The sequence below is a fragment of the Salvelinus namaycush genome, chromosome 14 (assembly GCF_016432855.1).
Source record: "Salvelinus namaycush isolate Seneca chromosome 14, SaNama_1.0, whole genome shotgun sequence".
NCBI classification, from domain to species: domain Eukaryota; kingdom Metazoa; phylum Chordata; class Actinopteri; order Salmoniformes; family Salmonidae; genus Salvelinus; species Salvelinus namaycush.
Window position 1 is genome coordinate 12,197,054 of NC_052320.1, and position 12,797 is coordinate 12,209,850.

Consider the following 12,797-nt stretch of genomic DNA (forward strand, 5'->3'; position numbering starts at 1 on the left):
TTAGGAATTTTCACCCTCTCTTATTTATTGTACAGAAAAACATCCATTTGAATCCGATAAACCTAACTAGTAATAAAACAAGGCACAATCTAGTTTCTTTTAGGCCTGAAAACTAAGAAAATTGTCTTTGGCAGAACATTCTTTGGCGTTGGGTAAAAGGCAGAGAATATTTTAGCTGAGAAACAGTTATTTGAAGGAAACGGGCAGAGCAGCCAAACTGCTGGTGGCTGGGGTTGATATACTGTAGGGTTGATATGGAGATGGGCACACAGGGAAGAAGAAGAGGTTCTCATGGCGACGAAGAGTGAGCTGCAGCTGTCCACTTCCTGTTTTCTGTCGTCTATGTCTGACCTCTGGCCTGCACGCCGGTCAGATCCATCCTTATGATCTCGTTTACTGCAGGGAGGAGAAGAGAAACAAATACAGGCTGTTAGTTAGTCAGAGCATCCAAGGTGTTTGATGTAATACTGTGTTTGATGTGTACTGTCATCTGTTCTTCCCAGGCAGCATTTCACAGCTCCAGGGAGGGCAATTTTCATTCCTGGCCTTTTCATATCTTCCTTTCTCTTTCAACAAACACTTACAAAAGGTACAGTATATTACACAGTAGAAAAGGGCATAACATCTTGACAAAAACATACTGATCCTACAGTAAAACATCACCAAGGGAAACATGACACTAAGTACTACTGATTACTCTGTGTGCAAGTTGGCTGTGGTAGCGATACCAGAAGATGTCACTACAGTGAGCTGCATTGGCACAGAGTGTCCACTAGGAGGACCATAGTGTTCCATTCTACTGCTCTTTTTTATTCCCCATCACTTCCTGTTGTTCTGCTGACAGCCAGGTGACACAGCACAGCAGTATATGGAAACTTCAGCGTTCTAAAAATAGACTCAGTCAAGTTGTGTGAAGTGCTTACACAGTGTACACACCACGCCATGTATAAGGTGGGGGAAACACATTTTACACACATTGCGATGAGATTAAACCTGTCCAAAGTTCAAATGTCAAGGAGTTCTTGTCTGGGAGGTCCGTGATAAGGCTAAATATAGACATCTGTATTAAATTCAAATTGCCATCATGAGGTCATTCAGATATTTTACTATTTGAAAAGTCTACATACATTGAATGTAGGGTATCCTTTTTAGCTTGCCATGATGTGTGTTTTAATGTTTAGGGACTATAACAACATATTTATAGGCCTATTGTGAATGACAAAAAAATATGCCTATACCGTGGCTATAATGGCAAGGTGTCAAACGGAATAATGTGTCTCATTCATAACTAGAGCTAGATGTTCACATGAAAATGAAGAGTGATTATATGACATCACAAAAGCAATTAGAGTGCTACTGTAGCCGTAACTTACACTGCAGCAGTTTTTGCTTCACATTGACAATGGGGGAAACCTGCAGTAAAGTTAAAGGACTGTCCAGTATGTTGAACATGTACGGTAGTGGAGTCTGTCCAGATAGGCCACATCTTCCATACTGCAGTCGGTCTGTCATTATCAGTAACTAACAGCTCCAACAGTTCTGGAAGCACACTGTGTATACTGGCACTATGACATAAGAGACCGACGCCATGGCTTCTTGTTTTGACTTTTAGGGAACACATACATTTTAAGACATGCCCAAAATGGAGGGAAAAAAGTGTGAGTATGACAGTGACATCATTTGAGTCAAAATGCATTTATTCATTGATGTAGTATATAAAAGCTAATCATATTCATGTTTACCTGCTGTATACTATATTAGCATGTTTTAAACATTCACAGGGAGGTTGTGTCTCACTTAATACAATAGTTTAATAGAGCAAACTCTGCTAATATGAAGCGTCCTAAAATATATAAAAACATGATCAATCTTTTTCACTTCAAAGGGATGAATGAGATAATATAGAGTGAGTAAGATAGTAAGCAGCAGTGCGTTGTTTTAGAGTCGGTGTCACGTTCTGACCTTAGTTGTTTTGTTATTTCTTTGTTTTAGTGTGGTCAGGGCGTGAGTTGGGTGGGTTATCTATGTTCGTTTTTCTAGGTAGGTTTTTTCGTTTTGGCCTGGTATGATTCTCAATCAGAGGCAGGTGTCGTTAGTTGTCTCTGATTGAGAATCATACTTAGGTAGCCTTTTTCCACCTGTGTGGTGTGGGTGTTTATTTTCCGTATCAGTGTTTGTTCCATAAGGGACTGTGGTCGGTTTTCATTTATTCTCTTGTTCCTTTTGTTTTTCTGTGTCCAGTGATATTTCATTAAAATATATTATGGACACATACCACGCTGCGCATTGGTCCGACATTTCTTACTCCTCGTCAGAGGAGGACGAAGAGAACCGTTACAGTCGGGTTTAGGGGAACTCAATATCCAACAGGCTTTTAGAAGGCCTATTTAAAGATTGTTTTAAATTAAAATGGTTAAAAATATATATTTTTAATTGCTTCTTTTTCTTAAGCAAGAATTTGGCAAGGACAGTACGGGAGTGGTGTGACTTGGGAGGGCAAAACTGAAAACTTGCTATTTTATCATTATTTAACTAACTAGGCAAGTCAGTTAAGAACAAATTCTTATTTTCAATGACGGTCTGGGAACAGTGGTTTAACTGCCTTGTTCAGGTGCAAAACGACAGATTTTTACCTTGTTAGCTCCGGGATTTGATCTTGCAACCTTTCGGTTACTAGTCCAACACTCTAACCACTAGGCTACCTGCCGCCCAGCTTTTATTGGCAGAGAGGTTTGGAACTCTTTCTTATCGGTCTATTAACTAATTTATTTCACCTGGCAGCCCAAAACTCCATCCCACCAAAACAAGCCAAAATTTCAGGTGGTCTTTTCAAACAACTCTCACGCTAAAAGGGCATTATCATAATTTTCACAATTTCACAGTATTATTCCAACCTCATAGTGTGGACATATATATAAAACACAGGAACATCAAGTTTTTGACTGCACTGGGCCTTTAAAGCAGTGATCTATATAGTGGGACAAGGGAAATGGTGTCGCCTTTAAACAGCAAGTTAAGCGAACAGACACACTGATCCCTGGCTGAGCATTAGTGTGTACCAAAGTAACCCCCTCAAAGATAAACATAACTGCACTCACTCCAAACAACTCCAGTCCAACAGATACCACGATGCTGAGGGGTACTCAGTGAAACTGGTATCCACTAATACTGGCACCCTGTTTTTTATGTACAGTTGGAATGAGATAAAACATTGTAAGTTATTGCAAGTCACTGAGTTATTTATCAGATGTGGGAGTTAGAAAGTATTTTGCCTGACAAACAACCCATAAGCTGAGCTAAACCATTGGCAGCTCAGCAAGCTGCAGACCTTCTAATATCATTAATAGTAGCAGCAAGTCTATCCTCCTCCTCCTTTTGACTCCCCCTGTCTCTGACCATCTGCAGATGTGAAAGAGAAATAAACCTTGGCCTTTTATAACAGCTCAACACTAAGCACACTTTATAGAGCAGAGCAGAGCAGAGCTGCATCTGAAACAGGGAGGGAGACAAACCAACTAGTGGCCAAACCGGCCCGGGTGCTCCAGCGCTCTCTGCTGTCATCACAACCACAACCTAAACGTCCATGTTTATTTTAGTCTCTAGTGGAATTCCCTTTGACACCTAATGCCTTAAATAAACTTTCATCTCCCCAATGGGGCCACAGGATTTTCCTGAGTATAAAAAAGGGGTTTAGAGGCGAGTGGTGCACCAGAGAAGTTACACAGTAGAGAGCTTTAACGGAGCCTCATGAAGGGTTGGCATGGCCATTTGAGGCTGGCCCAGGGAACACTCAGACTTAACCATACAATAGGTGAGTGTCTGGCTTTAGCGTCCTGCGCCAATGAACGTGTTTGTTTACCAACCAAAGGTGGGAGAGAGAGACACACACACTCATACACACACAGTACATTACTGTAGCTGACTCAGTCACTTCACATTGCCTACTGTGAGGGGTGTGTGTGTGTGTGTGTGTGTGTGTGTGTGTCTGAGAGGGTTGCCTGGGGGACTTTGTTGGCAACATGAGAAGAAATCAACCCACAGAACAAGTGGCATGGGTAGACAGACAGACAGACAGACACCAGACCTGCCCACCAGAACTTCTACCTTCAACTGCCAGAGAGCAAATAAGGTGTATGATGTTACACAAGTTTCCATTACACTTGAGTATCAATCATCGCCATTCAAAAGTAAAATTCTCAGAATACAGTATGCTATAACACAGTTTAGTTTCTTAACTATGGTTCTCTGTATTAGTGTGGGTATGTTGCTATTGTTGTCTTTCCTCTGCTCGCTGGTAAGTGGGACATCAGTGACCTGAAACTAATGTGTGTTCACCAAGCTGTTTTCCTGTGTGCTTTATCTCTGAATGGTAGCTCTCTCTCTCCTTCTGCACGCTGGAATAATTTCACCTGCTCCACTGCCTTCACCTGCTCCACTGCCTCTGGGGTTAATTCCAGTCAGATTCACTACAACTACAACATGGAAAGCTGCAGGTACTAGAGTGTGTCCCAACTCCCATCCTTCACAAGGAAATCACTTTCTAGGTTGTGGACAGCATCCTTACAGTATAAGAACGTTGTAGGCCTATATACACACAAAGCCCATAGCTTCTGATAAAGGCCTTTTGAGTACAGTATGAACTGTGAAGTTCATTCCATGTTTTGATTTTACTCATAGTGAAATACATTACTTTCTTCTGTTGTCCTTGACCTCTGACACCACAGAGAGCAGCGCTACCCCGATGACACAGTTCTAGAATCTAAACCACTGAGTCATGATGCTCCAGAGTTGAACACTTTCAAAATGAGCAAGGTGTGAAAGACACTCAAGAGTGACTCATTTGAAAATTGTATTTCTCAGGAAACGTCTTTGTGATGTTCAAATAAATGAATGTTTTGGGCATAAAACACAACTTGACATCTTAGTAGAGAAAGACCAACGGGGCTTTCTGCATTGCCCTGTCTTCCTGTGCTGTGTTTGAACTTTGAAGGGAAGGTTTGAAGGTGAGGCGAGGGAGGCACATGTCCTATTCCATTTCTACAGCTACTGTACATAACTACCACTTGTATTGGGTGGGTGGATTCATACTCTATACAACATAACTGACGGATGTTTGAGTAAAAAGATTCTTCTGATGCTCTGTCTCAAAGTGCACCTATAGTTGTACCTTTTTGAAATATTATATAAGGTGTCCTCCCACTCTGCCTAGAGCGGGTGAAAATGTGCTACGGTGAGAAAATGTCACTACCTTATGTTATAAAATACATTGTACCAAGACACATATGATTCTTCATGTTCTGAATCATTCAGTGGGGTCTTTCTCTAACACATCAACATTATATCCAAAAAGTCAGATTTCGTAACCTAATACATCTGATAATAACTACCGAGCTCGGTTGACATAACAGTGTAGGTTTCTCGTAACAATGTTTGAGGATTTTACATTTTGTGGTCTTAGTCTTCAAATTTGTTTCCGGGGGTCGCAAAAAGCTACATTAGCATGACACGAGCTGAATTAAATGTAAAAGGTTTTGAAAATATACGCTCAGTGCTCCGTTGACATTTCACAGGGATACGCTTGTTTTTGAGAGAAATCTTATAAAAAGAAACAGGAATTTCAAATGAATCCAAAAACCGTATACTAAAATACAACATGTCTCAAAATCAATATCCGTCTTAACTTTAGATTGTTTTATGTCCTGCGGATTTGAGAAAAAAGAGGACGAGTTCAACGGGAAAGTAATCTTGTCAGGTAGCCAGTAGCCTTAATTCTAGCACAGAATCCAGCCTAACTGACCCGATGCAATTTTCCAGATTTTTGATCCCTCTTTTTCTCTGGCCTGCATTGATTTAGTCACCCAAATTCTGTCCATCCTACAAGGGTAAACACTCCAATAACTTTTGAACCGATTATGATAGAGACATGAGGGTTGGACCATTGGTTTTCTTAGAGTATTGTCTAAACAATTACGTTACTCATTGGTCAAAATATACATTTTTGATTAGACACCCTATATTATATCAATGATTCAAATAAAAATCACATTTTATTCTTCACACGCGCCGAATACACCTTACCGTGAAACGCTTACTTACAAGCCCTTAATCAACAATGCAGTTAAGAAAAATAAGAGTTAAGAAAGGTATTATGTACATGTAGGTAAGGGTAAAGTGACTATGCATCGATAATAGATATTAAACAGCGAGTAGCAGCCGTGTAGAAAAAGGGGGGTTCAATGCAAATTGTCCGGGAGGCCATTTGATTAGCTGTTCAGCAATCTTATGGCTTGGGAGTAGAAGCTGGTCAGAAGCCTTTTGCTGTGTGGTAGCAGAGAAAACAGTCTATGACTGGAGTGGCTAGAGTCTTTGGCAATTTTTAGGGCCTTCCTCTGACACCGCCTGGTATAGATGTCCTGGATGGCAGGAAGCTTGGCCCCAGTGATGTACTGGGCCATACGCACTACCCTCTGTAGCGCCTTGCGGTCGGAGGCGGAGCAGTTGCCATACCAGGTTGCCTACCCTACCACCTGGGAGCGGTCTGTCAGGAAGTCCAGGATCCAGTTGCAGAGGGAGGTGTTTAGTCCCAGGGTCCTTAGCTTAGTGATGATCTTTGAGGGCACTATGGTGTTGAACGCTGAGCTGTAATCAATGAACAGCATTCTCACGTAGGTGTTCCTTTTGTCCAGGTGGGAAAAGGCAGTGTTGAGTGCAATAGAGATTGGCGTCATCTGTGCATCTGTTGGGGCGGCATGCAGATTGGATTGGGTCTAATGTTTCTGGAATGATGGTGTTGTGAGCCATGACCAGCCTTTCAAAGAACTTTATTTGCTACAAACGCGAGTGCTACGGGTCGGTAGTCAGTTAGGCAGGTTACCTTGGTGTTCTTGGGCACAGGGACTTTGATGGTCTGCTTGAAACATATAGGTATTACAGCCTCGGCCAGGGACAGGTTGAAAATGTCAGTGAAGACACTTGCCAGTTGGTCAGTGCATGCTCGGAGTACACGTCCTGGTAATCCGTCTGGTCCTGCGGCCTTCTGAATGTTGACCTTTAAAGGGCTTACTCACTTTGGCTACGGCGAACGTGATAACACAGTTGTCCGGAACAGCTGGTGCTCTCATGCATGCTTCAGTGTTGCTTGCCTCGAAGTGTGCTTAGAAGTCATTTAGCTCATCTGGTAGGCTTGTGTCACTGGATAGGATTCAATCTTAGTCCTGTATTTACGCTTTGCCTGTTTGATGGTTCAACTGAGGGCATAGAGGGCTTTCTTATAAGTTTCCGGGTTTGAGTCCCGCTCCTTGAAAGCGGCAGCTTTACCTTTTAGCTCATTGCGGATGTTACCTGTAATCCGTGGCATGTACGTACGGTCACTGTGGGGACATCGTCATCGATGCACTTATTGATGAAGCCAGTGACTGATGTGGTATACTCCTCAATGCCATCGGATGAGTCCCGGAACATATTCCAGTCTATGCTAGCAAAACAGTCCTGTAGCGTCCGCGTAATCTGACCACTTCCGTATTGAGCGAGTCACTGGTACTTCCTGCTTTAGTTTTTGCTTGTGAGCAGGAATCAGGAGGATAGAATTATGGTCAGATTTGCCAAATGGAGGGCGAGGGAGAGCTTTGTACGCATCTCTGCGTGTGGAGTAAAGGTGGTCTAGAGTTATTCCCCCTCTTGTTGCACATGTAACATGCTGGTAGAACGGATTTAAGTTTCTTTGCATTAAAGTCCCCAGCCACTAGGAGCACCCCCTCTGGATGAGCATTTTCTTGTTTGCTTATGGCGTTATACAGCTCGTTGAGTGCGGAATTAGTGCCAGCATCGGTTTGTGGTGTTAAATAGACAGCTACGAAAAATATAGATGAAAACTCTCTTGGTAAATAGTGTGGTCTTCAGCTTATCATGAGATACTCGACCTCAGGCGAGCAAAACCTTGATACTTACTTAATATTCGATTTAATTCGACGTAATATTCGATAACAGCTGGTGCTGTTATTGACAAATAGACACAGACCGCCACCCCTTGTCTTACCGGAGGCAGCTGTTCTGTCTTGCCGATGCATGGAAAAATCAGCCAACTGTATGTTGTCCATGTCGTCGTTCAGCCACGACTCAGTGAAACATAAGATACTACAGTTTTTAATGTCCCATTGGTAGGATAGTCTTGAACGGAGCTCATCCAGTTTATTCCCCAATGATTGGACAATGGCCAATAAGAAGGATGGTAGAGGTGGGTTACCCACTCACCAAAGAATTCTCACAGGGCACCCAGACCTGCGTCCCCTGTATCTGTGTCTTCTCTTCACGCGAATGACAGGGATTTGGGCATGGTCGGGTATCTGGAGTAAGTCCAGTTTGAGGTGAGTAATCGATGTTCTGATATCCAGAAGCTCTTTTCGGTCATAAGAGACAGTGGCAGAAACATTATGTACAAAATAAGTTAAATAACGCAGAAAAAAACACAAAAAAGCACAATTGGTTAGGAGCCATTATTTTGTTGTCTTTATTGCTTTATAAGCTTTACATAATGTGTTCTGAATTTATTATTTACAATGCTATGGGATTAAAGAGGGCACTTAAATGTAGTACTTGTGAATTTCCCAACTAATATTTTTTATGAGATTTCCAGGAAGATGGTGAATTGTTCAAGTAGCTAACAGAATAGAGGGAAGGCATTATATGGAGGGGTCTTGCTAGGGAGCTCTGAGATCAACACATTGATGTTAGGGAGGAGGATCAAACAGTCCAACCAGTATGACTCTCCCAGTTACTCTGTGTTAATTCAGAAACAGTAAATGCTGTTGCTGTTTACTGAGGGAAACACTATTAGGCCATCCAAAACTAAATTCCACTCGTCCACTCCTGTACCCTTTATTTCAGTTTCATTTATTCCATCCGAACTCAGTCCCTTCCCTCTTCCTGCTGCTGCCTTTCTCCCGACTCCCACACTTAGAGCTATCTTACGGAGAGCAGGCTGGATTTTCTGGAAGAGAGCAGCTGCAAATAGGAATTTATTGTGCCAGATTGGCAGAATCCCGGGCAGGAGATGGAAAAAAGCAAATCCTCCAGTGGGTTCCCCCACAGAATTGAGGGGTGTGGGGCCAAGGAGAAACCCTGGCCAAGTACAACAAACAAAGAGGCTTTCCCCGGATCTCCGAAGCAGCCCGTTCCACTGTTTGACAATGGTTGCCATGGAACTTGTTTTTCAGATCATAACAGTGTCAACATCTCCAGGCGATTGGTCAGGAGAACTGGCTGCTGCCTTTTCCCCTTTTTATTTAAGAGAATGAAATAAAAAAGAGAAGTGTAATTTGACAGTTGTGGTGCTTTGTGTGATATGTTGTCTCTACCTTGCCCTTTGTGCTGTTGTCTGTGCCCAATAATGTTTGTACCATGTTGTGTTGCTACCATGCGGTGTTGTCATGTGTTGCTGCCTTGCTATGTTGTTGTCTTAGGTCTCTCGTTGTGTTGTGTTGTCTCTCTTGTCGTGATGTGTGTTTAGTCCTATATTAATAGTTGATTTATTTTTTTAATCCCAGGCCCCCGTCCCCACAGGAGGCCTTTTGGTAGACCGTCATTGTAAATAGGAATTTGTTCTTAACTGACTTGCCTAGTTAAATAAATAAAATAAATAAATGTAATGATATGTGGCAATGCCAGAGAAACCCATCTCTCTCTCTGACAGGGTTGTGGTGAACTGAACCACAGGGTTGTCAGGTCCTTCAGACCACAGATCACCAGGGTTACAACCCTTCAACATGGTCTGGGAGCTGCCCTGAGACTGACGAGGACTAGCTACCTACCTCTCCATCCCAACCAGAGAGGACTAGCTACCTACCTCTCCATCCCAACCAGAGAGGACTAGCTACCTACCTCTCCATCCCAACCAGAGAGGACTAGCTACCTACCTCTCCATCCCAACCAGAGAGGACTAGCTACCTACCTCTCCATCCCAACCAGAGAGGACTAGCTACCTACCTCTCCATCCCAACCAGAGAGGACTAGCTACCTACCTCTCCATCCCAACCAGAGAGGACTAGCTACCTACCTCTCCATCCCAACCAGAGAGGACTAGCTACCTACCTCTCCATCCCAACCAGAGAGGACTAGCTACCTACCTCTCCATCCCAACCAGAGAGGACTAGCTACCTACCTCTCCATCCCAACCAGAGAGGACTAGCTACCTACCTCTCCATCCCAACCAGAGAGGACTAGCTACCTACCTCTCCATCCCAACCAGAGAAGGTCAACATCATCATCAGGTCTAGCGATCACACTGTAACAACATGTCGTTTGTATTGGAAGGGGCACAACATAATGAATGGGTGTAAGACCATGACTTCTGGATGTGGTCTGTTATTCTGATCTCACAGGGTAATAATATTAATAATGAGGCTGACACGGGTTAAGTATAAATATATGACTCATAATCCATGTTATTTCCACCTTGAGGAACATACGTAGCTACATTTCCTGGCCATTTCCTATTGGGGGGGGGGCGGGGTTGATTTTTTTTTTTGCCTTTATAATAAAACATTTGCAGGTTAACAATAAGATACATTTCCTAATGTGATGAGCAGCCAAGATTCGGGACAAGATTAGGTAACGTTAGTCACTGCAGCCTAAGTTAATTTAACTCATGACTGTTTACAAAACAAAATTGACTGTTGTGGACAGAGCAGCGCACATTTCTTTGTAGGTTACTGCATAACAATGTGTGTGTGAGAAAGAGAGAAAACAAGAGGGGTGTTGTAATTTAATTAGTAAACACAAGATAGTGCCTATTAAAACTGCGCACAAATGGACAGCTATGCGATCCATCGCAAAGAAAAGATCTCAATCCAGCACCAGTAGGTAGAAAGCGCATCTGCCACTCGCTGGGCCGCACCCAATACTGTGTTGCTTGCTAGATAGTGGGCTAGTATGCATACATGTTTGGCATGGGCAGGAGCAGACCTGCGAGTCAAAGGCGAGAGAATGCCATGTTCCTTATTTAATATTGTTTTCATTCCCTTTGACATCTTTAGAACTGTAAACTAATAGAAAATAGAAGTGGAAGACTATTTGAGAGCACTTCTCCAGATCATTTGATATTCACCACATTAGTCAAAACAGGAACATTTTACATATGGCTAGAAATTAATAAGGTAATTATCGCAGAGAAAAATTTCCTCATGTCTCCTACATATATCCCCCCAACAGAATCCCCATACTTTAACGATGACAGCTTCTCCATCCTAGAGGGGGAGATCAACCATTTCCAGGCCCAGGGACATGTACTAGTCTGAGACGACCTAAATGCCAGAACCTGACACTCTGTACACAGGGGGCACAAACACCTACTTGGAGGTTACAGTATTCCCTCCCTAATATGCCCCACTAGACACAACTATGACAAAACAACCAACCAAAACGGGTCACAAGTCCTGCAGCTCAGTCACACGCTGGGTCTGTACATAGTCCACAGCTCATCGCTTGGCAGTAGTACTGTAGATTACTTTATCATGAACCTCAACCCAGAGTCTCTCAGAGCGTTCACAGTCAGCCACTGACACCCCTATCAGTCTACTTGAACAGAGCAATATTCAACTATGAGGCGCCAAAGTAACTGAACAATACTAAGACATGCTACAGGTGGAAGGAAAGTAGTGTAGAAACCTTCCAAAAAAAACATTAGGCAACAAATTCAATCCCTTTTAGACAACTTCCTGGACAAAACATGTCACTGTAATAGTGAAGGTGTAAACTTGTCAGTGGAAAACCTAAACAGTATATTTAACCTTTCAGCTTCCCTATCAAATCAAAAAAAAATCTCAAGCAGACAACCTAAGAACATTTTAAACAATAACAAATGGTTTGATGAAAAATTCAAAAACCTAAGAAGAAATTGAGAAACCAAAAACATAGACACCTTCACTATTGTGAATCACTAAAATAATACTATGGAAAAAGAAAGAATAGCATTTCAGAAATCAGCTCAATGTAATTTAATAATCCATAGAATCTAACCACTTCTGGGAAAATTGGAACACACTAAACAAACATCATGAAGAGTTATCTATCAAAAACAGAGATGTATGGATAAACCACTTCTCCATTCTTTTTGGCTCAATAACAAAAAAACTACAGCAAAAACATATACTTGATCAATAACAAGTCTTAAAATCAGCTATCAAGGACTTCCAGAACCCACTGGATTATCCAATTGTATTGAATGAACTACAGGACAAAATACAAACCCTCCAATCCAAAAAGGCCTGTGGTGTTGATGTTATCCTAAATGAAATGATAAAATATACAGACCACAAATTCCAATTGGCTACACTTAAACATCATCCTTAGCTCTGGCATCTCCCCCAATATTTGGAACCAAGGACTGATCCCTCCAATTCATAAAAGTAGAGACAAATTTAACCCCAATAACTTCGGTGGGATATGTGTCAACAGCAACCTTGGGGAAATCCTCTGCATTATCATTGACAGCAAACTTGCATTTATTTTTATTTTTTTATTAACTTAGGGGTGGATCAGCTTAATATTGTGGAAAGAATGTTGCTTATTTCCAATCCCCCATATTTTTGGGGTAAATATATCCATACACGCATGCATACATATACATACCTATATAGACATACATACTTTTGGTAAATAGTGTGGTCTTCAGCTTATCATGAGATACTCGACCTCAGGCGAGCAAAACCTTGATACTTACTTAATATTCGATAACAGCACCAGCTATTATAAACAAATAGACACAGACTGCCACCCCTTGTCTTACCGGAGGCAGCTGTTCT

General features: G+C 42.1%; 1 protein-coding gene across 1 annotated transcript in view; it reads right to left on the reverse strand.

Moving 5' to 3' along the window:
- Nucleotides 1–340: 340 nt before the first annotated feature.
- Nucleotides 341–12,797, reverse strand: part of LOC120059614 (nuclear factor of activated T-cells, cytoplasmic 2-like) — a 51,935-nt gene continuing 39,478 nt past the window's right edge. The window contains exon 10 of the mRNA XM_039008742.1: nucleotides 341–396. Within this exon, the coding sequence (XP_038864670.1) occupies nucleotides 341–396 (56 nt within the window). The remainder of the gene's footprint in view (nucleotides 397–12,797) is intronic.